The sequence below is a fragment of the Eschrichtius robustus genome, chromosome 12, assembly GCF_028021215.1.
Source record: "Eschrichtius robustus isolate mEscRob2 chromosome 12, mEscRob2.pri, whole genome shotgun sequence".
In the NCBI taxonomy this organism is placed as follows: domain Eukaryota; kingdom Metazoa; phylum Chordata; class Mammalia; order Artiodactyla; family Eschrichtiidae; genus Eschrichtius; species Eschrichtius robustus.
This window is the reverse complement of record NC_090835.1, coordinates 99,883,640-99,906,255: the sequence shown is the minus strand read 5'-3', so window position 1 is coordinate 99,906,255 and position 22,616 is coordinate 99,883,640. Positions and strand designations below refer to the sequence as shown.

The 22,616-nt window shown below is 43.6% G+C and overlaps 1 protein-coding gene across 2 annotated transcripts in view; it reads right to left on the bottom strand.

Annotated features, from left to right (window-relative positions):
- The window catches only part of ADTRP (androgen dependent TFPI regulating protein), a 68,915-nt gene extending 46,853 nt beyond the window's left edge, over positions 1-22,062 (bottom strand). For both annotated transcript variants that reach the window (XM_068558518.1, XM_068558519.1), the window contains exons 1-3: positions 21,895-22,062; positions 11,778-11,912; positions 10,136-10,237 (exon numbers count right to left, since the gene is read on the bottom strand). In XM_068558518.1, the coding sequence (XP_068414619.1) occupies positions 10,136-10,237; positions 11,778-11,912; positions 21,895-22,047 (390 nt within the window). In that variant the 5' untranslated portion in view covers positions 22,048-22,062. The remainder of the gene's footprint in view (positions 1-10,135; positions 10,238-11,777; positions 11,913-21,894) is intronic.
- Positions 22,063-22,616: the final 554 nt, after the last annotated feature.

Here is a 22,616-nt window from a genome sequence, read left to right as displayed (position 1 = left end):
TGTGATGTCATACAAGTGACTAGATGTCTGCGCTGTGTCCTGTGTGTCTTTTTTTTTTTTTTTTTTTTTGGCACTTCTTGACTCTGAGGATTCATTTTTCATAAATGCCAAGAAATAATCAGTGATTCTCTCTTCAGATATTGCCTGCATCTCACTCTCTTTCTTAGCTCCTCTTCTGTTTTATTTTAACTTTGGGGAATTTCCATTATTTTCTTGTCCGTAAGTCAGATGTTTACAAATATTTTAAAAATATTCTTTTCAGCGTTGGAGGTGCCTTGTACTGTTTATATGTTTGTTTGTTTCAGGCTACTGTTGTTCTCTATGGCCAGAAATGGACGTCACTCGGGACCTTGTTTCCTTTGGATGGATAACTTTCTCCTCCTGCTAAGGGTTGTGGGCATGATTTGGAAGGATGCAGGAATTTATGGTCATTATCAGTCAGGATCCCATCAGGAACAGGGAAGCCCATTGAGGGATTCCAAGGATGAAGGTTTTAGAGGCTTTGGTAGTTATTGGAAAGGTCAAAGCAGTAAAAGTCAGGGAAACTTCTACTACAAGGGGAGGGTTTGAGGGAGCTGGCTCAGAAGGTGTGGTAAATCTCAGAAGTCTCTGGGAACTGCCGCCTCGCTGCTTGTAGTATAAAGCCTGTGATTCCTGGGTGCTTGTCCAGCAGTTGATGCTACCCTCGTGTCTGCACATCTGTTCTCAACTGCCACTAGAGAAAAAGGCGTCCTCACTTTCACGTCTCATGACAGTGCCTGTCATTGGCTGACTCTCACCTGGAACCATATGGAGAAAGGGATTCTAGGACCTTGTGTGTGATTCCAGGCTTACCCCTTGCTATGCAGAGGAGAATGGAGAAGGGGTGACAGTGATTCCAAGCTGACAGCAATTTGGCATAGGTTGTTACAGATCACGGATAGCACTTTATGTTGCACACATATTATTTTATTTGCTCCTAATAGCATCACTGAGAATTAAGAACAGTAAACATACCTATTTCAAGGAACCAATACCCAGTGTAGGTCTGTTAGCTTTTCCAAAAATCACACAGCAAGACAATGGCAGAAATGGGACCAGAATTGAGGTTTTCTGGTACCTGTCAATTCTTTTCATGAAATCAAAAATTAGCTTGTAGAAAACATCTGAGATCAATTATTTTTGCAACTGAGACACAGGGCTAAGACATTTTGCTTCCACTCATCCCAAACTAACTCTTAGGGATCAAGCTCCAGCACTTTTCTTCCTAGTAATTTATCCCTTCCAACTTTTTAGCCCAAGAAGAACCTTAACAGATGTGAAAGGACATTTGTGAAGATAGAATATGATTCACCAGATGGTCCATTTCCTGATGACCTGTACCTGGAGATGTCTTGGACTGTCTGCACCATCCTCTAAAGGTCACCGCCTCAAAAGATACCACTAAGATTGTGTCATTCCCTTTGCCTATGCAGCTTAATATTCCAGTTGTCAAATATCATTCAACAAATATTTCTTAAGCACCTTTTTTGCTAGGCTTACAATTTCTGTGATCATCATGATATTTTAATGCCACTAACTCTGACATTATTAGGTTAGCAAAGTATTTTAAAATATGTCAGAAAAAGTATGCATATTAATTAAAATGTTCCCACATATAAGCCTTAAACTAAAGTCCCTGGGTTGATTGGAGACAAAAGACTTTTATTAAATACTATTTGATAGGTTAAGTGTTTTAGTGTCTCTGCCAATCATTGCTACAAAAGAATATTTATCGTCAAGCATGAATTGGGTAAAAAGGGAAATACCACTATATTATTGTCTGTTAGTCATATGTACTAAGACAATAGCAAGAACAGCATTTTCAAGCAATGGCCATGCCCTCTTGCCCCTGATCAGCAAGCTTGTCTCTAACATCAGGTTTTTATTGTTTCTCAGCATTTAGAATTAGATAGCTGATTCTTTTTTTTTTTTAATTTATTTGTTTTATTTATTTAATTTTGGCTGTGTTGGGTCTTTGTTGCCATGTGCGGGCTTTCTCTAGTTGCGGCAAGCAGGGTCTACTCTTCGTTGCGGTGCATGGGCTTCTCATTGCCGTGGCTCCTCTTGTTGCGGAGCACAGGCTCTAGGCACGCGGGCTTCAGTAGTTACAGCACGCGGGCTCACTAGTTGTGGCGCACGGGCTTAGCTGCTCCGCGGCACGTGGGATCTTCCCAGACCAGGGCTCGAACCCGTGTCCCCTGCATTAGCAGGCGGATTCCTAACCACTACGCCACCAGGGAAGCCCTAGATAGCTGATTCTTTGAGTGAATACATGGAGCGTGCACCAACATGCCTATGGATTTTTGTATCAATGGAGATGCTCTTTAGTGGCATCTGGGCCCTTTTATCAGACCACTGTTAAAAGACCGCAAGTATACACTCAGTGTAGAATCACTGAGCGTAAAAGCAGGGTCTCCACTCTGAGCAAACCTTTTGCTCACACTCTCACAGACTCTGGCAGTTGCCCCTGTCTCACATGGCTCAACATGCATGAACTCCCTAGAGAAAGAGCTCATTCTTGTTCCCATGTTCTCACTCTTCTTTAGCTTTGCTCTAATTATAAACTTTTAGAGAAAACAAATGAGTCTAGTGAATACATGAAGGTGATAGAAAAAGGATGAAGCTGGTAAGTGAGTAAGGCTGGTGGTAGGTTGGAAGAGTTGTTGAGATTTAGGAAGCAGTTGGGAACGCAGGCACCTATGTATTAATGAATGTGCCCATTGGATTGAGAGGAATGAAAGGCAGGGCTGAGAATTCAAAACTTAGGACATAAGCATGTGAGAGCTAGGAGTCCATGTGATGGGTGTATAATATGTGGGCAAGTGGAATAAAGCAGACTAGATAACGCCCTACAGAAATCATCTACTGGCTGATAATCCAAGGACCTGGAGGTGAGAGTAAGATTAGAGGACTTGGAAAAGCTCAATTCCCAATTAGGCACAAGTGGTTGCTCTGTAGGCAGAGAAGATAAAGAGACCAGGGAAAAAGATGTGGAGGCTGGTTGAGAGCCTGTCAGCAGCTCCCTGTTCAAGGACAGGACTCCGCAGCTGTCAGAGTGTCTGCCTGTGGGGTTATGAAGTAACTAGAAGCACGAAGGGGGCTTTTCTGTGCTGGCTCCCTAATCAGGAAGGGGTTGTCCGTTCAAATGTGTGGAGAAGGCTCTCACACCCTCCACCAGGCTGCTCGTGGGCATTTTCACTTCTGCTCTGAGATCATGGGACTTTTGCCCTCTCCTACCCACTTAGATTTTATTTCTTTTGGTATTTCAGAGAGGTTTAGGATCTTCTGTTGTGAGTTTCTCCATCTTGGTTATTCTCCAGCATAAAGTCATTCTTCCTGTTGGTCGTATTACCCGTGGTTGCCATGGAAGTGGGGACTAATTACATCACACAGGAGGGGAGACCTGCTAGCGAACCCTCAAGGACACCGAATGATTTCAATTATTCAAATTCCCAGTAACTTCTTAGAAGACATGTATAGGTTTTGATCATTAAAAACCTTTGACTTTGATTTTGAAATTGGGATGTATTTTCTACTGGTATTCTTCTATTTCAAAAGCAGCCCATTGATAGAGCATCACTGGATAATGGAATTGTAAAAGCAAGCTACTCTTCAGCACACACTGGAAATTCTCGGAACTGGGATTTTTTTTTTAAAAGATATACTTCCACCATTCTGGTTTCTGCTCTCAAGAGATGAAGAAAGCAGGCACTGTGATTGCTTGGTTCTAGTTATATAAAACCTTCAGTGGACTGGTGATCCTTTGGCAGTTCATTATCAGAATCTCCTGTGTTTACCTTAAGGCTTCCTGAGGGGCAAGATGGCTTTACTGTCCTTACCCAGCTAACTCTGCTTCCTCATCCCAGCTTAGCTTCTGATTTCACTGCGGAGCTTTAAGCATTCATTTAACTCAGTGTTTCTCCAGTGCCACCAGAGAGTCTAACCTACCTTAGATTAGGAAGCGAATGGAATGAATAAAGTGTTTTAAAACAAGAGGCCAACTTTTTATAACACTGTAGTGATTAAACCTGAAAAAAAATCCAAGTAAATTTCAGGGTTTGGTAAATGATTCTATCTTCATTCTTGCTCAGAGCTTTAGAACAATTCTCTGAGAAAGGATCTTTCCTGTGGTACACCATCGGCTTAACTAGTGCAACTCTTCCCTCTCCAGAGTCACATGACGAGTTTTTTCCCAGCACCATTTTCTGGTCATTGTTGGCAGTCATAGTTTCTCTTTCTGATGTGGACTTGGTCTAGAGTAGAAAATGGCCAGAGAAGATTTTAGAATTTAATGGTACAACAGATTTGAAGGAGGAAGAGACCATGAATCAAAGAAGGCAGACAGACTGTAGGTGGAAGAGGGAAGGAAACAGATTCTCCTCTAGAGCTTCCAGAAGGAATGCTGCTCTGCTGACACCTTGATTTTATCCCGTAAGACCCATTTTGAACTTCTGACGTCTACAACTGTAAGATAATTTGTATTGCTTTAAGCCATTTAAGTTTGCATTAATTTGTTACAGTAGCAGCAGGCAACTAATACGTACAGCACTACCAAGGCTCTCCCCTCCCCCCAATCAAACTGCTCTTGTACAAGTCACCAGAGAGTTCATTACTGCAAATCCAATGATCATCTTACAGTGTCGTTCTTACTTGACCTCTCAGCAGCTTTTGACATAGAAGACTTCCTCTTGAAACATTTTTATACTTGACTTCCAGGAGACTAAACTGCACTGGATTTCCTCCTCACTCACTGGCATCTCCTTTTCAATCTCCTTTGTTGAATTCTCCTGTTTTTCCTCCCAAGTACTGAAAGTTGGCATGTTCTAAGGCTTAGTCCTGGGATATCTTCTCTAACCATACTTACTCCCTAGGTGATCTTATTTAACTTTAAAAACAATCTTTATAATGAAGACAGCCAAATTTATGTCACCAGCCCAGAAATCTCCCCTAGGCTTATATGTCCAGCTGCCTATTCTGCATCTAAAGTTTGTTGTCTGATTGGCACCTCAAACATGTCCAGACAAAACAATTTCCTTCTCCACAGTCCTTGCACCTCCCCTACCATCTCTATCCATACCTCCCCTGTGTCTTAAGCTGATAATCTTATCTCCCTTTTTTTTCTTGCCAGATGTTCAGTAAACCCTGATGGCTCTACATTCCAGATCTATACTGAACACAAGCGCGGCATGTCTGCGGACTTAGACCAGGCCTCCAGAGGATCTCACTTACCACCCTGTGAGTGACATGGGCCGGGACGCTGCTGTATCAGCAGAACGTACTCTGGCTGTTGTCTTGTATCATATGGAAACAGAAGTAGATGGGAGGTGGAGTTCCCCATAGGAACCGTGACCAGGAGCCTCTTCCTTTTCAGGCATGGACTTTCTGGGGAATAATACTGGAGGGGCGGGGGGCTGTTTTTAACTGTGGCAGATGTTCTGCCAGAGTTCCTTCAGAACACAGCCTCTACTTACAGCAAGTTAAAAGGCTGGGTGGGAGTATGTATATAGATAAAACTATAATTTAAGCTTCTTGAGGTTAGGAATCATATCTCAAATTTCTGTTGTCACCCCATGAATAATTCTTGATTTTGTATTAGAACTCATCTGGGGGCCCAGTTTTCAAGTATATGTTCAGTTATGTCAGGAGATTTTAACCTGCGGTCCATAAATGGAATTTTGAGGGTCTATGAACCTTCTAAGATTGTACACAAAATTTTATGGTTATTTGTGCTTTCCTTGGGAAAGTGTTCATAGATTTCCTCAGATTCACAAAGGGTTCTGTCTCCTAAAGGCTGAAAACCACTGAGCTATCCAGAGATATCTAGACTGTGGGTCCTCTCTGCCCAGAAGCACTGGGGGAAAGAACCAAGGAGGCATGGGCGAGGGGTTTGTAATGTTGAGGACAAAGAGCGGCCATTTGATGCTGATGTCCCCACAGGTGACCTTCTGTACTCATTAGGACTCACCTACCTCTACCTAGCAGCCCGACAGTTTCACACCAAGCTTACGGGTGGGAGAGAAAAATCTGAGACTGGGCCTGAATTTAGTGATGGACAACATCTGGCATACTGTGAGTGAGGAAGAAACTGGAAGGTTTAGAGTTTCACTCCCTTGACATTTTGACTCCCCAGCAAGCCCCCAGAGAGGGCTAAAAGGCCTTCCAGGTTGTCCAGTCATGACCCACGTGCCTGTCACAGCCAGGCTGGGACACAAGGGGCATAGCAGCCCTCCTGTCTATGTCATTCACTTGGCAATAATAGCATACCGCTGCATGACACCACCTATGTCAATGTCTTATATTAGTATTAACTGTTATTTTTATTATTTCAACTTTGTGTGTGTATACTAGGCTCAACCACATTTAAGGGTGCCAGAAGTCAAAACCCTTGTCAAATATCCATCCTGGTGTTACCCTTATAGTTGGTACTTAATAATTACTTTTTTCAAGTGAGTAAATGACAACACATTAAATAACTAGGTAGCTGGTATTTGCTCCAACATTAAATAACTAGGTAGCTGGTATTTGCTCCAATTTAAAGAGCCAAGATAAGGCCTGTCTCTTAAGAGCAGATTGTTTTGAAATCTCCATTAATATAAATGAAGCCTTTCCAGTTCTAAAACTCTGTGATCATGGATTGAGAGTCTTACATGATAATAACTATTTATGCAGTCCTTGGTAGTTTATAAGGTGCTTGTATGCACATGCTCAATAATCGTGTACTGATTTCAAATGTAGAGGGCCTCTGAGGGGGTTCTCTGATCTTTTACCTCTCCTTTAGGGAAACCTGAATGGTTTAGGTTGATTTCCGGAGAAATAAGTTCCCCAGCTCCCTTCAGGGTAGGATCTGAGCGTTTCTTCAGTTACTGAGTCCTCTTCCTGCTGTTTGAATCTATCTGTTCTGGTTCTGTCTTTAGTAGTCATTTAGATAATGCCTGAGGAGTTAATGTTTTCCTGGCAAAACCTGGAGGAGTACTTTGCTATTCTTTCCCTTCTTTCTTGAAGACTGGAGAACAGCTTAGCAATAAAACAGTCCGGTTGATCTACTTTAAATAAGGCAGGCTGCCCACGGTTGATGCAGATATTACACTGATGTTACTGTTTGGTTTGAATATATAACAAGGATAGAAAAATGTCCATTAGAGATGATAGTCAGCTTTGAATGATCTACTGCAATGGCAAGTCTATAATGAGCTAGAAGGGTTGGGCTGGGAGGAGCCCAAAGGCTTGATGAATCATGAAGGTTTTAGAACTACACTGTGTCAAAGGGGAGAGTGGTGTTTCTTAATTTGACAAATTCTACTCATAAAACCCAGGGCAGCAACGCAAATGGCAACAGGGAGAATATTCCAAAGCTAAGGCTAGAATAGTAAACATAAAGACTGTTGTGAAATGAAAGAACCTTCAGGAAAGCGTGACACTGGCTTCGTACAGCAGTAATTCTTATATTGTGGAAGAAAAAAAGGAGCAATACAGGAAGTGATTCCTTTTAAGATCAGGCCCAGCCCCACATGGAAGCAACTAGTACCAGTGACCTCCCATCCTCACTTTGGCTGCCACAGTGGTGGTTTCTGGGTATTTACTCATTTGAGTTGTCGTGGAAGGACACTGTTAAAATGCAGAAAGTGTCAACAAATTAACCCAGTAACAGCCATTTCCATATTCTTTTATACTAGTATTTAAAAAGTTAGCAGAGAGCCTTCCTTGAGGTAATAGACCAGGAGTATTTGATAGTGAGGACAGAAAATGTCCAGAGTAAGGGACACAGTTTGGGGGAGAGGGATGAGATGCAGTCACGAGCACCCTGGATTTGGAGCAGACACCATAAAGAAGCATGGACGTCTGGGGATGACCCCATTAGGAGCACCCAATGCTGGTTTTGCTGATGCCAACATTTTCACTAGAAATGGCTCTGTTGGGAGTTTCTCCAATTAAATTAACAGAATCACAGAAGAGTCTGTGTCTGACCCAAGGCAGGTTGCCTCTTCTTTTCTCTTTTTCACTGTCGTTCCACCTTTTTTGACCCTAGCCCCTTCTCCCTAAGGGATTCAGTTTACTTGATTGACCAAAAGGCAAAGAGCAGAGTCAAAAGAAACCCCCAGGTTGTGAAGGCACACAAATATTTTATGTTCTCTGTTGTATGTTATCTGCCTTGCTAATTAACTGATGGATATGACATACATTATCAAGCTGTCTGCTTCCAAAATTACCAAAAATCCATATGGCTGTTTAGCAAGGTCACAAATGCTGGGCATCACCATCACAACTATTTGGAAGAAATCTAACCTTACTTCCATGTGGAAAATGGTACCCCAAAGAGGTAGGAAGCTTGTAATAGTTGTAGGAAAACTACTAGCTGAGCTAACAAAACCTTGAAAAGGTATTTGATATATGTGTTTGGCTCCAAATAAAAGACACTTTCAATACTCTGCCTTTTTATTTTAGTAACATCTAGCTCAGTCAGTTGTCCCAAATCGCTTCATTTTCTTAAGTAGAGTTTTGGCTTATTAGCATACAGATGGGGATTTTGGATTTTTTTAAGTGAGAATTCTCACTTTGCTTTGTTAATCAAGCAAAGTGACATCCTCTTTGATTGCCTGGTGAATTATGAAACTAGATTGAACCACAAGTTCTGCACTTACTATAGTACAAGGCAAGGAAGAGTGAATTATGAGCTCAGTGGCCCCAGGCAAATCACTTAACCTTTCTGAGTTTTTATTTTTTTAACTTGGAAAAATTCAGGATTGTAATTGTTATCTAAAGAAAGTTGTGTGAATTAAATGGGCTCCTATTTGAGGAACATACTTAATATAGTCTAAGTGCCATAAAAAGCCACAGTATTCCCTGTGTAGGGGTTTCAGATTAATGTTAATGGGAAACTGGGAAGATGAGGAGGTGATCTGACAAAAAGAAGCTGGTAGGACGGGTCTCTGGGAGGTGGGACTTATTAAATATATAGTTTTTGGTCCTGAACTCTAAATGAGATCGGAACTTGTACACCTTAGTTAACTAATTAGTATCTCACTGAGCACCTATTTGAAGTGAAAGTATGTTTTTCTGAGGGGTGGGGGGCAGGGCACATGGTGGACTGAGCTGCTTTTCCAGATTGGTAATCATGTGAGTCTTAAGACAGTGGAAAAGTTGGAGGTAGAAGAAAGTCTGTGAACCTGAGGAGCCTTGATATGCTACTCCCTGGTGACTTCCCCCTGGTTTTTAAATGTCATTTGCTTCACAGACTCTCGGACCTCCTTCTGAACTCCTGACTAGTGTGGAAATACATTTGTAAATATTGAGAAGCGGAGCGAGTACTTTGAATGATTACTTTGTGCATGTGGTGCTGATGACTCAGACCTCCTCCTTCATCCAAGACCTGGACAGTCCTGCTCCAGCTCTGCTTTCCAGGCCACTGTCCCTGGTATTGAGATGCAGTGCCCCGAATAGCTCAGAACAGGTTCTGGTTACTCTTCAGCCCCTCGGAAATAAATACATGAATAAAAACCCAAGTGGGAAACAGAAGTATGTAAATCATTTGTGATAAATAGCCCTGATCAAGTGTTACGTAAGAAACTGCTTCTGAGCCGTGAGTTATTCTTTGGCCATTTGGGTGGATTTTTTTGAGGTATAATTGACACGTATAGCATATTAGTTTCAGGTGTACAACATAATGATTTGATATTTGTATGTATTGGGAAATGTTCACCACCATAGGTCTAGTTAACATCCAGGGTGGATTATTTTTAAAGCTTGCTTGATTCCATTCCTAGATAGGAATTCATTACATGTTATTTGCTGAAGTTACTTCTCTTTCAGGACTGCAGACTCCAAGAGTTTGCTTGCCCTTATGGTTTCACGTCTTTTCAATAACTTCGTAAGCAACTTGGCAAAGAGTCTTGCCTGGACATCCCATCTGCTCTCCGTATCTCCAATTACAGCACCACTTTTTGTTCATTTCGTATTCTCAATGTGTTCTTTAAATAAATAGTGACGGGATGAAGAGGGAGGAGTGAACGGGATTTTGGGGGTTGAGGAGAAGTTTGGAAACATAAATAAGGCACTTGGAGTTCTCAGAACAGAGGCTATTGCCGTTCTGTATTCACTAAGTTTTCCTTTTACTCACCATTGCATGATTCAACCACACTGGAAAGATACCATCTAGGGCCTTAGGGTAAACGAGTTCTCGATCATAGAGAAAGAGGATCCAGAATGACAAAAATACAAACTGGAAAATAGAACACAAAAATAGTATCATTAGGTTTATTTTCAATCAGTGCTTCCTAAGATAATCAAGGAAACATAGCAAAATAAAAATAGATAACCAGTTTTAAAGATACAGTCCTATATATACATAATGAAATACTAAATGAAGGAAAAAAATATTTATTGTAGAATTACGATACCCAGTCTCTGGGGATTTCAGAGAGTTAGGGATCAATTATTTGTCATTGTGGCAGGCAGAGAGGATGTAGATAAATAGGATTCACAGACCATTTCATGTTAACCAATGACTTCTCTCTTCTCTGAGCTTTACCAGGAGTGCTGAGAGCAGCCACATGGAATGGCTTGAGTCTTCCACTTGCTTTGCCCACCCTCTAAATAGGCATGGCAAGGGGAAGCAGGAAGGCTGGGGCGAGGAGAGGTGACAAGCTCCCAGGGTAATTCACAAGCTAGTTAACGGAGAGTTGGATCTCTTTATTGCTCAGAACTTTGGATTGATCCCCATCCTCTTGTAGCCCTTGGCTATCTTTTCAAAGTGTCTGTCTTCCATGCTACAAAATCAATGTAGAGATGGAAAAACATAACTATTAATCTTCCGATCATCTTCTTAAATTCGAAAGGCTCAATTTCTAAGTCTTAAAAAATGAATAAACTCCATTGATACAAAAAAACTTAGCCTTTAGAAGATTTATGGGGGTGGAGGAGGAGGTGTCCTGCAAAGTAAAACTGGAATGCCAGTACTCGCTCCGTTATCTGAGAACTCATTAGTGTTTGGAGAGTTCCATTTTGGATTTAAGTTTGAGATCTCAATACTATAGGAAGCGGAACGATGGCGGGTAGAAAGAGGTAATCATTTCTAATTATAGGCCCTGCTGGGCAGTCCGCGTGCCTGGTCTCAGTTTGTTTCCATTCTAACTAATGAATGAAAACATGAGCAATGTTGTAGAAATGTGGACAGTATCAGCAACAAGCCAACTGTCCCTTGCATATATATGTCTTGCTTCTTCCCAATGTCCATTCATTCAACAGAATGCATGAGTCACCCACCATGTGTCCCACACCAGGTATTTCAAACAGCCTGTCTCTCTCTCCTCAATTTCAAAGTGTCAACTTTGAAAGTTTTCATACCTTTTTTTTTAATGGTTTCCACTTGCAGAAGTAACAAATGCTTATTGCAGCAAGTGAAACAAGGTGTCTGAAAGGGAAATTAGTCATCTCCCTCCTCCGCACCCTCCATTCCCATCACCCTGATGGAACCAAGGTTATCGCAGTTGTATTTTGGTTAAGAAAGGTCCTTCAGACTTCCCTGTCAGACAGTAAGAAGGATCTTGTATCAGATGTTCACAAAGATACAAAAGCTAATGATAAATCTTGTCAGTTAATGTGCCTTATTTCCCGAAGACACTGGGCAGTGCTATGCAGTCCTCAGGCCACTTATGCAAATGCAGTTGCCCTGGATAACGATATGGGCTCCTTGCTGCCCAGGAGAAGTGTCAGTCCATATGACATGTGTATTATATTACCTGCACATCTTTGTAACTTACTGCAGATATCGGAAAAGCCAGTGTGGTGAAAAGCAGGTCTCTGAAGGCAGTTATGAACTTAATGTCTTTTTGCCCTTTAGCTCTTTTCAGCACATCTTCCAGGCAGGCCACCCCGTAGAAAATGGCCTGCAAGAACTAAATTCATTACAACAAATGAGGACCTTTTCATTTCCTTTAATTAATACATTCTTCACTGATGTGAAGCGCCATCCCTCTGGGAGCAGTGTTGATTTGAGAAGGAGGGGCTGCTGGCTGTTTCGGTTGGGAGCCAGTTCGAAGGTTGGTCTTGCAACTTGCTGGGCCCTGACCTTGATCACTAAAACCAACTGTGTAAAGTTGTTTAGGGGATAATGATGTGTACAGTATTTAGCATAATGGACTTGAGCTAAAGTGGAAACAGAGTAGAGTCAGCTTAAAAGGAGAATGTAATGAGATAGATACCTTGGCTGCACGGAGGTGGGAAAAACCAAGTAAACAGCACAAGGGCAGAGCACCAGACACAATGGTAGATATATTCTGGCCTCTTCCTAGGAAGAAAAAAATTTTTAAATGCCTAGTGTTGCAATCTCATTAGAGAAGCCAGAATCAGGGTCAAGAGCACCATGCAGGAGCTCTGTGCTCCCCTGAGGGCGACCCACAAAATGGCATCTCGCCTATCTGAGGGAGAAGCCAGAGGAGAAGGCCCCTGAAGCCCTTACAGAGACAGTCTGTGTGAGGGAGTGACTTAAATCCACAGGGCTATAGAGCAAACCGTGGGCTCAGGTGCATCTCTAGGTACCTGAGGGCCTTGAAGGAAAAAAAGAAGCAGGGCCTTTTTCAAGGACGTAAGGTCACAATCAGAACAGACTTTGTCCATTCTTACAGTTTTCCACAAACCCACGGCTTCTAATTTAAGGGGCACAATAGTACAGAGTTGGAGTTGGTTTTGAGTTATTGCTTCAGAATCAATCCTGTTCCTTGAAAGCTCTGACTGGTACAAAAGGAACAGCCTGGACTCTGCTCTGAGCCCGAGTCAGACAAGTTCTGGAACCTGGGCATCTGGACTAATGATGAACCAAGTCGGCTTTGGGGGAACAAGCTCTGAGCTCTGAACCCTAGGAAACCTCTAGCAGAGTTGGCCTCCTGCCACTGCTCAGGCTGAAGGGTGGGCAGGAGGGGACACAGAGGCGGATGAGGCCAGCGATGTGCCCACCGGGGTCCTCAGACCAGCAGTACCAGCATCACCCCAAAGCTTGTTAGAAATGCAGGACCTCAGCCCCACCCCAGACTATGGAATCAGAATCTCTGCGAATGGGGCCCAGGAATTCGTTTTTCAATAAACTCCCAGGTGCTCTGTGTATATGCTAAAGTTCTAGAACCACTGGATTAGGCATAAGTTTATCACTTAAAAATCTTACTGACTACTCAAAACTATAATAGCTGACTTTTTTTTTTTTTGTAATAGCTGACTTTTATTGATTTCTTGTTATGTGCTGGGCACTGATCTAAGCTTTTAATTTCTTATAACAACCTTATGAGGTAAGTCCTATTATTCCTTCCCCACTTCCCATTTTACAGATGAGGAAACTGAGGCACAGAGAGATAAACAAACTTGTCTAAAGTCTGATGGTTGATAAATATCAAGGCCAGGATTTGAAACCCAAAGTCTGCTTCTTGAGCCAGACTTTAAAAAAACCACACACATCATGTGATGTGTCAGGTTTCTAAGAATAAGGATAAAGCACTGTGGGAGTTCAGAAAAAGAGACCGTTATCTCCAGGTGGGAGAATTAAAAATGACTTCAAAAAATACCGATGCCTGATTCTCACCCCCAAAGATTCTAATTTAATTTAATGAGTCTGAGGGTGCAGCCTAGGCTTCAGGATCTTAAGACATTCTCCCAGGTGATTGTAATCAGGGCAGCCAAGGTTGAGAACCACTTGCCTAGAGGAACTTCCATTTGGAAATGCAGACCTGGTAGTCTCCAGGGAGGCGGGGCTGCGGAGATGAGCCCGCATGGTGGGATGAGGGTTCTAAAGAGAGGACGAAGGGAAGAGGAGAGAGAAGTGGGAAGCAAATGCTGAGGAAATGCCCTCCTGTAAGGGACAGAAGGGCTAAGGGGGAAGCAAAGTAGCAAAGAATGATCAGATGGTAGAAAATCAGGAATGTGCAAGAACCCCATGGCCCTGAGGGAGGAGGAAGCTTCAAGCCAGAAGGGGCCATTCCAGGGAGGGTGGGCTACAGTTTTAAATGCCATGAAGAGGCTGCCACCCCAATACGCATCATTTACTTTTGCCGTTCAGCCCTGAGCGCTGCAGAATTGGAGTGCAGCCTCTGCACTGGATGCTAGGAGAAGTCTCCTTCTCTCCCCTTCTTCCCCAGCAGCTCTCAGCTCACCCCTGAGGCCATAGCAGGCAGCTGCTGGAGTTAGGAAAGGCAGACGAGGGGCCTGGGCCCCGGTGAGGAGGCCTGCACCGGTCTATCAACACGGCAATTAATGCACACAGCAATTAATCTCGCACTGAGCGCTGAGCGCCTGCCAGGTTTTCCCTCCTTGGGGAGAGGCCGCCTCCACCCAGCATGTGAAGTCCATGTGACCACTTTCCTTAGCGAGAGCTTCCTAGCATCAGCATGAGTCAAGCTCGTCCTGACTTTCTCTTGCCTTTCCCAGTCGCAGAATGTGGAAATTGGACTGGGGAAAGAACACATTACTCAGAGCCTCCGTGGCTTCTCCTTCACCGATAAAAATTTGCTCCACACCACAAACTTGCCAATCACTTCTCCCCCTCTACCCTCAGCTCACACGTTATTTCCCAGGCATATGTCACTTTGGAGAGATGCCAGCTGTGTGCATGAGGCAGCCTTGTCTGCACCGATCTTAATCCACGTTGACGTGCCATCATCTGTATCAACAAGGAATATTTATGAGCCCCTACATAGGAGCCCAGGGGGGAGGCGCTAGGGTGTTGCCAAAAGAAATAAATAGGCAAGAACTAGGGCACAGAGGATCCACACAGCAGAGCTGGAGAGCAAGGAGAGGGAGGTGGCATCAGCTTACTCAATGGGGAGGCTTCCTGGAGGGCCTCAAGGACAGGTTTGCATCAGCTCACAAAACCAGACGCTGGTCTGCTCATTCTGTAAGGACAGTACACTGGAATGTTTGTAAGACATTCGCAGAAAAGAATAGTCGAGGGGGAAAATGGCAGCTGTTAGGGACTGAATTGTATCCCCCCAAAATTCATATTTGAAGTTATAACCCTCAGTACCTCAGGAAGTGGCTGTATTTGGAGACAGGATCTTTAAAGAGGTGATTAAGTTAAAACGAGGACAGTAGGGTGGGCCCTAATCCAGTAGGACTGGTGTCCTTATAAGAAGAGGAGATCAGGACCCAGACCCACACAGAGGGTAGACCACGTGAAGACACAGGGAGAAGGCAGCCATCCACAAGCCAAGGAGAGAGGCTTGTAGAAACCAACCCTGCTAACAACACCTTGATCTTGGACTGCTGGCCTCTAGAACTCTGAGGAAGTTTCTGTTGTGTAAGCTCCCCAGTCTGTGGTAGGTTTTTATGGCAGCCCCAGCAAACTAATACAGTAGCATTCAAAGAAGATAGCAACAACTGGCCTTCTTTTACGACTCTTACAGCAAAATTACTGTTGTTTACATTTCTCAACTGTTTGGGCTGCTCAGAAAAGCAGAGTTAATGGTATCTTCTTGGTCAGGGTTTACTTCAGAGTTGCTGCTGTCTGATTTATCTTTTTTCTACCAGTTCTTCCCTAATTCCGTTTGTTCTTTTGTGCCTTCTTCTGAAATACTGCTGATCTAAGTTTGTTAGCTGTCTTCCATTTTTGTTGCTAGCTGACAAACTTACCACCTGGGAGAGCTTAATTTACATTCTTTTTTATAACTAGTGCAATTTGAGAAACCATAGCTAAAGGATGTTTCGTTTTTACATTCATGTGTCTTCACAAAATTCACAAAAATCTTGAAAACACAGAAGCTTAACCTTTCTAAGTCGTCAAGTTTATTTTCCTTGCTTTAAGCCAGAACCCTCTTAAACTATCCCAGGAAATGAGAATTTCTTCATTTAAAAATAATTCCAGAGAGGGAGATTCCACAAGTTTCCTGAGCAAGACATTACAACTCTGATTGAATGAGTCAAGTAATCCAACGCCCAGCTCAGCTCTCTGTGCCTGACTCAGACAGGCCGGGACTTTCTCAGGTCTCGCCTTCAAAATGATGCAACACTTGCAGTGGAGATTAATTCAGAATAAAACAGCACATGGGGACTCATTGTGATGAGCATTTTGTATAACTGTGGTGGTAAGGGTGGTGGCACTTGGGACAGGTAGAGGAAGTCTTTGTCAAATATGTCTGTATTATGTGTAATATTCTATTTCAGACATTATTCATGTGCATTGAGCTTATGAAACAGATGAAAGAATGAGATAAAGAACATGGGAGAAGAAATGATATGAAGAACACAAGAAAAAAAAGAGAAGGAACTAAGAACACTGAGGGACAGGTTGGAAGGAAGATTTGTGAGAATGCTTGGCCAGTGCTGTGTAGCTGGTAACAGCTGGCTTCACTGTAGCAGTAGGGTGGCCGTGGGGTAGGCTGTCTTACAGGTGGGATGGGGTTCTCTAGAAAGTGGCTCTTACCAGTTAAGAGTTACGTTCTGATCATTTATTCATGCAGCCAACATTCACAGAATGTCTCTTAGGTGTCAGAAATCAGGCATAATACAGACCAGGGCAGGTTCTATGTTACTATGTCTTTATTAGGAAGAAGAAGAGGCAGCAGAAGAGGAGGACCCTTTTCGGTACATTTCCCATTTTACGTTTTGTAGGCCAGGTTCCTTGGGAAACAGAATCTGAGATGCTGAGATCTGCCTGGAGAGTGTTCATGGAGGAGTGCTCTCAGAGCATCCGTGAGCGGGAGGGAGGGAGGGAGAAGGACTGAGCAGGAGGGAAACCGGAAGGGCAGTACAGTTGCATGGAAGCAGCTAATCCCTGAAGGAGCGCTGGCATTGAGCCGTCCCTTCAGAGTTGTCCTGGAGCCCAGCCTTTGTAGCCCAGCTCAACCAGGCTTTGCACGCAGCAACCTCAGGGAGGCCTTAAGCCTTGGTCCAGGTAGCTCCCTTCTGCTGAGGACAGTTGTGGGATGAGAGCTCAGCTGTGAGTCATCAGCAGCCAACACCCCTTCCCCCAGGAGCTGGGGAATGAGTACCTTGATGCTGAGGAGGTAGGGGAATCTGTGTGCCACCCCACAGATCCACTACGTATGAGGCACAGAGAAGTTAGGTAACTCACTCAAGAGCACACAGCAAGTGAGCGGCACCCAGGCAGTCTGGCTCCAGAAGCTAGGCCTTCAGTCACTAATCTTTATACCGTGCGCAAAGAACCTACCAAAATGCTGTCGTGGTTACTCAGTAAACCACAGCTGTTTTATTTTGGGTGCTGGTGGTGACTCTTCCCTTCTCTCAGCCCTCACTCTTTCAACTATCTGAGAGGTAAAAACAGTGATCTTAAGCATTTTTGTGGAATAGACAGTTAAGTGTATTTCTGACTCTGTTGAGCTTAAGAGTTCCACAGATGAATATATTAACCCGATGATGGAAATTAAATGTTGGCCCCAAGTATCGCAGTGGGTTCTATATACTACAGATGGATCCCTGTCTTCTCGCTGTTCATGGGCTACCTTGGAGTTTGGACGATGGAACGTCCCCAAGGATCTCTCAAGGATCTCTCTTCCCCTGGCCTTGCTTTGACCTATGTAATGAAGTGGCTGTTGTCATCCTGAGAGCTTGACGATAATGAGGTCACAGCTGCCTGCGGCTTGGGCAACTTTATATGAAGAGGGGAGGGAAATGTCGTGCCTCTGTTGGTGAAGTTGGGGGAGGGAAACAGGGAGGGGCCCGCCCAGAATCTCCCCTGGAGGTCCCAGTTATGAGGCACCAGCTCTAACCATGTTTCAGAAGGAAGTTTTTTTTTTTTTTAATTTTTTATTTTTTTTTTAAGATTTTTTTTTTTTGATGTGGACCATTTTAAAATTTATTTATTTATTTATTTATGGCTGTGTTGGGTCTTCGTTTCTGTGTGAGGGCTTTCTCTAGTTGTGGCAAGCAGGGGCCACTCTTCATCGCGGTGCACGGGCCTCTCACTATCGCGGCTTCTCTTGTTGCGGAGCACAGGCTCCAGACGTGCAGGCTCAGTAATTGTGGCTCACGGGCCCAGTTGCTCCGCGGCATGTGGGATCCTCCCAGACCAGGGCTCGAACCCGTGTCCCTTGCATTGGCAGGCAGATTCTCAACCACTGCGCCACCAGGGAAGCCCGGAAGTTTATTTTTAAAAAGAGGAAAACCCAGCAAACTCTATGAATTCTGCAAGCCGATTTCAATTGTAGCTGAAAATCCCCTTTATCCCCTCTCCGCAGCTTGAATTCCCTGGGGTCAGGGACAGTCCCTGGGTGGAAGTGGAGTGGGTGGAGAGGAGGGAACACAACATTGTGGAAGACCCAGGCCCTGGAAGCCTGAGCCAACATGAGCACCCGGAGGATGTCCACAGCACTGCCTTGTCTCCATGCCCAGCTCCTGGGGGCTGCCCCATTCAGCAGGATTCACTGCCCTCTGCCTGAGCTTGCAGACTCTACCTCTAGGGCTTCCCCAGTGCCTGAGGGCATCCACCTAGGCAACTATTATATAGGGAAAGCATTGACTCCACAGTGGTCCTCCTCTAGCTGGGAAGCTGAAGTATGAAGCCTGTGGAGGGAAGTACTTGAGCAGTGAGGCAGTTGGGTGACCCTTGCCTGAATCCATGACCCACCACCCATGGTGCTCAGTGAGGGGACTGATGTCCCAAAAAATTACCCTCCCCTCTGCACCATCCCTTCTGTGCTCAAAGATGAGATGGCTAGAAGCTCACCAGCACTCTCCTATCTCCTCATTCCATTGTCCACTGCTTACACCATTCTGAGTGCTTCCCTCATGTCCTTTGTCCCTTACGGTCACTCTGTGGTTATGCACTATTTGACAGATTTGGAAATAGAAGACAAATACCCAGACCAGGGTCAGTAGGAGGTGGAACTGAGGAACCATCCCAGAGAGCTCATGATCCTAGAGCTCATGCTTATAACCACTAAGCTGTACTGCCTTCCCTCCCAACAGGGAATTGGCTGCCTCTTCCCTGGGGTCAGTTTACTCCCTCATTAGACAGAGACTCACATCTCTCCTCTTCTTCCTTTACTCTCCTTAGGCACTAGGCAGGAATTGGTCACCATTCCTCAGTGGCACCCCCCCCAACTCACCTCATGCCCCAGGCGTCAATCCTTTGAAGCCCCTGGGGTAGCTTCAGGAGGAAATGGGGCCCACTTAGAATGCTGACTTGCATTAAGTTGGACTTTGTTCTTAGGGACCATGACGGATATTCAGCCAACTAGAAATGAAAGCTGTTTAAAGGGGCGGGGTGTAGATTTCCTGGAAAGCAGGATGGGGTACTGACTTCAATATGTTTACATAAAATAAATTTAAGAGTGTTATAGCAAGTTATGAGACCTCTGTGACTTTATAAACGCAACCATTAACTAATTATTCGTTAGTTAACACTAATTAATCATTAGGAAACACAACCATTAATCAGCCCACAAGACCTCAAGAGCTAGAAGTTTTAAGGCGCAGTATTTCACGTGCTGTCACATATTTGAAGTCTGACCTTAAATTGATCCTCTAAAACACATTCAACCCATCTTCACCAGTTGGAAGACGTTGCATTAAGTCACAATTTCAGGATGACACCTAACAGCAGAAAGGAAACAGCCATAGGGAAGCCCCTCTCTGCCCATTTCAAGGACCAGAAGATGTCAGAAGAGACTATACTGCTCAGGAATACGGAAGAGTCTGAGGTCAAGTCCAGTCAACATACCAAGTCAGCCAGCTTTTATTATGGGGATAATCTGTGCCAGCCACTGTAGCAAATACAATGTAGAATCAGAGAACGTTAGGGCTGGCAAAGACTTAGGAGACAAAACTCCTGTTTTGGAGCCACTTACAATTTGATTGAAATGTTGAGAATCACATGTGGGTGGAAATGAGAAAACAATACTATACATAAATAAGCGGAGACTGAGAGAAGCTGTAAAAATTCAAGGAAAGGAAAAAACGAATTTGGGCTAGAGTTGGTCAGCAGAGATTTTAAGGAGAATATGGGATTTCAGGTGGTCTGTGAAAGCAGCAAGGTGGTGTAGAAGCAGGTAGGCCTTTCATTCAAGGATAGTGTGAATATGGGTAGAACAGTGACAGCAAAAGCCTAGGGACCGACACTGGAGAAGACACAGGCCTTCCTGGAGAATAGACCAACCTTCCTAGGGAGGCGAGCGCCCGACGGCTAAGTAGGCAGGTGAGCTCTTAAATCAGGAGTTTGGATTGGTCCTGTAAGGTAGGAGGGAGCCCCTGTGGTTTCTTGAGTAGCTGACCACACTTCTCAAGCAGGCTTGTGATGTTTGAAGCAAAACCAAACCAAAAACAGTTCTTTGGGAAGATTAATCTGAAATCTGAGTGATGGATGGACTGATAATGGGAGGACAGTGAGGAGGTGATCTGGTCATCTAGGTACCAGTTAATAAACACCTCCAATGAGAGGGGCAGTAAGATTGGGGAAGAAGGGACGAACCTAGCAAGAGGGAAGACATAGGATTTGGTGGCTGATTAGTCAGGGAATTAACACTAGGAAATAAGTGTCTTGGACAGATGAGTGTCTTTTTCCATTCTTGGAAATATGATGACTCTGGGACATGTAACCGAGCTATAATTAAGAAGCCAGGGAGTGGGTTTTGGGAATAGGTGATGAATCTGCTATTAGCCATGCTTAGTGTGAGGGAGGACAACCATACTAGAATTTGGATTTGATTAGGTCATCAATCCTGGCTGACACTGCTCTCTTTACCTTGACTATTCTTAATGTGAAGCTAATAGGTACATAAAGCTGAGACTTTTACTGTATTATTCTAATTCCACAAAATCATTTTTTGTTATTGTTTTCTATTTACTTGTTTTCTCATAAAATTCTATAATTGAAACAAGCCATCACCTTGATATTTTTCAAGCACAGTAGAACTGTATTCAGGGCTCAAATCTCAAAATCAAAAGCCAGCAAGTTACCAGAGAGGAGGAAGCTGAACTTCCAGGCTTCTTTGATTTGAACCTTCTGAATTTCCTCTCCTTAGCATTACAGAGAGTCATCTTTTTTTCTTTCTTTTTTTTTTTTTTTTTTTTGACCATGCATTACCTCTGCCTAGGATTATGATGCCAAAGAACTGGAATAGTTTGTCTAGTTTCTGAAATCAGATGTTTATATGGTACCGTACATTTAGGTTAAAAATCTCAAAACTTGAATTAGCATCCCCAAAGGCTGCAGCATTTTTAGCTTTTAACTCTAAAAATAATTTTACATATTTCTAAAACATTTTTTAAAAACCTATTTTTCTCCCATTCATTCACACTTCATCACTTCATTCATCAGATTGTGGTCAGCTGGGCTAGGGAGACAAGAAAGGATCAAGTGATGTGATTGGTTTGTAAATAGTTGAAAATGTGTATTTGCCATTTGGTTGGGTGATTTGTCCTTTAAGATGGAGCCTGAGCCTATAAAAAATTGAAGTGGGATCCGAACATGGCAAAATGTATTTGCTTTTCTTAGATAAATCTGTTAGTCTGTGTGTGCTGTAAAATGGCATTATTCCTCCACTGGAAATTGCACTTCCCACGTAGCATACACCACTCTGCCTTCCCTCACAGACTTCCCCAAGCAAAGTTCAGAATCCCTCCTGCATATATAGTCAGTCCCATGGCGAAACCATTAGTTTAGCTCCCCATTTGGGCTCATCTGAGAAGAACTTCAAGACAAGATTCTTTTCAAAAGAGCATTTAACAATTAGCCAGCACAAAAGGTAGCTATGGATAACTCCCAAATGGGGTTTCTCAGAGCAAACTGTCAAGTAAGAGAGAATGCCAAAACTCACAAACAGTGAAGAAGAAAGACAAATATTGGAATTTTGTACTTGATAAAATCAAAAGGTGTTATGTGTAGAGTCACTGATATTACAGACAAACAGCTTGCTTCCTGATACAGCCGAATGGACTTACCAGATTAAGGAATGTTAAGTACTTCCATTGTCCACCACTTAGAAAGACTTTGGATTTCCGCCGATCCTCTCCTTGTTGTGAGATATAAAAATTGAGGAAAATATACCAGCTCAAAACAAAAAAGTGGTATATGCACGTAGAAGTCCTCGTCATGGCTAGCTCTGACCAGGGAACTGTAACCGTCTCAAAGCAGCTTCCCTCTGGCGTACTTGCGCAGGTCACGGCGCAAGTCCTGTGGCAGGCCAGGCCGGAGAAGGAGAACTGCGTAACACACCGCTCCGGGACTGAGAGTTCTAACATGGCTGAATTTTGCTTCTCTCATAGGCTCCTTTCCTGATAAACGTGGGAGACAGGATTATTGCTGATTTTCAGATGTCTTCATTTAGATACTAGCAGGTAATCCGCAAATTTGCATATGTTTCAGTATTTAGGCTTTGAAGAGGGCAGGGAGCAATGTAGAAGTGCACTTGGCACTATTTGACTGGGTCGGGGCATGATTAAATGACCTTATCATTAAGTACCAGAGAACTCTAATGAAATACCTACCATCATGGTCGTGTTTTCTTTTCTTTGGGGCAGAATGAGGAAGTTGCCATAATATATCTTGAGAGAATGAGAAGCAGGTTGGCAGACCAGGAGGGAGAGATGGTGGGCGTGTTTATCGCATGGAGGGAAGTAAATATTTAGAAAGGGGAAGGGTGTTGTAATCTTGCTCCTAAGGT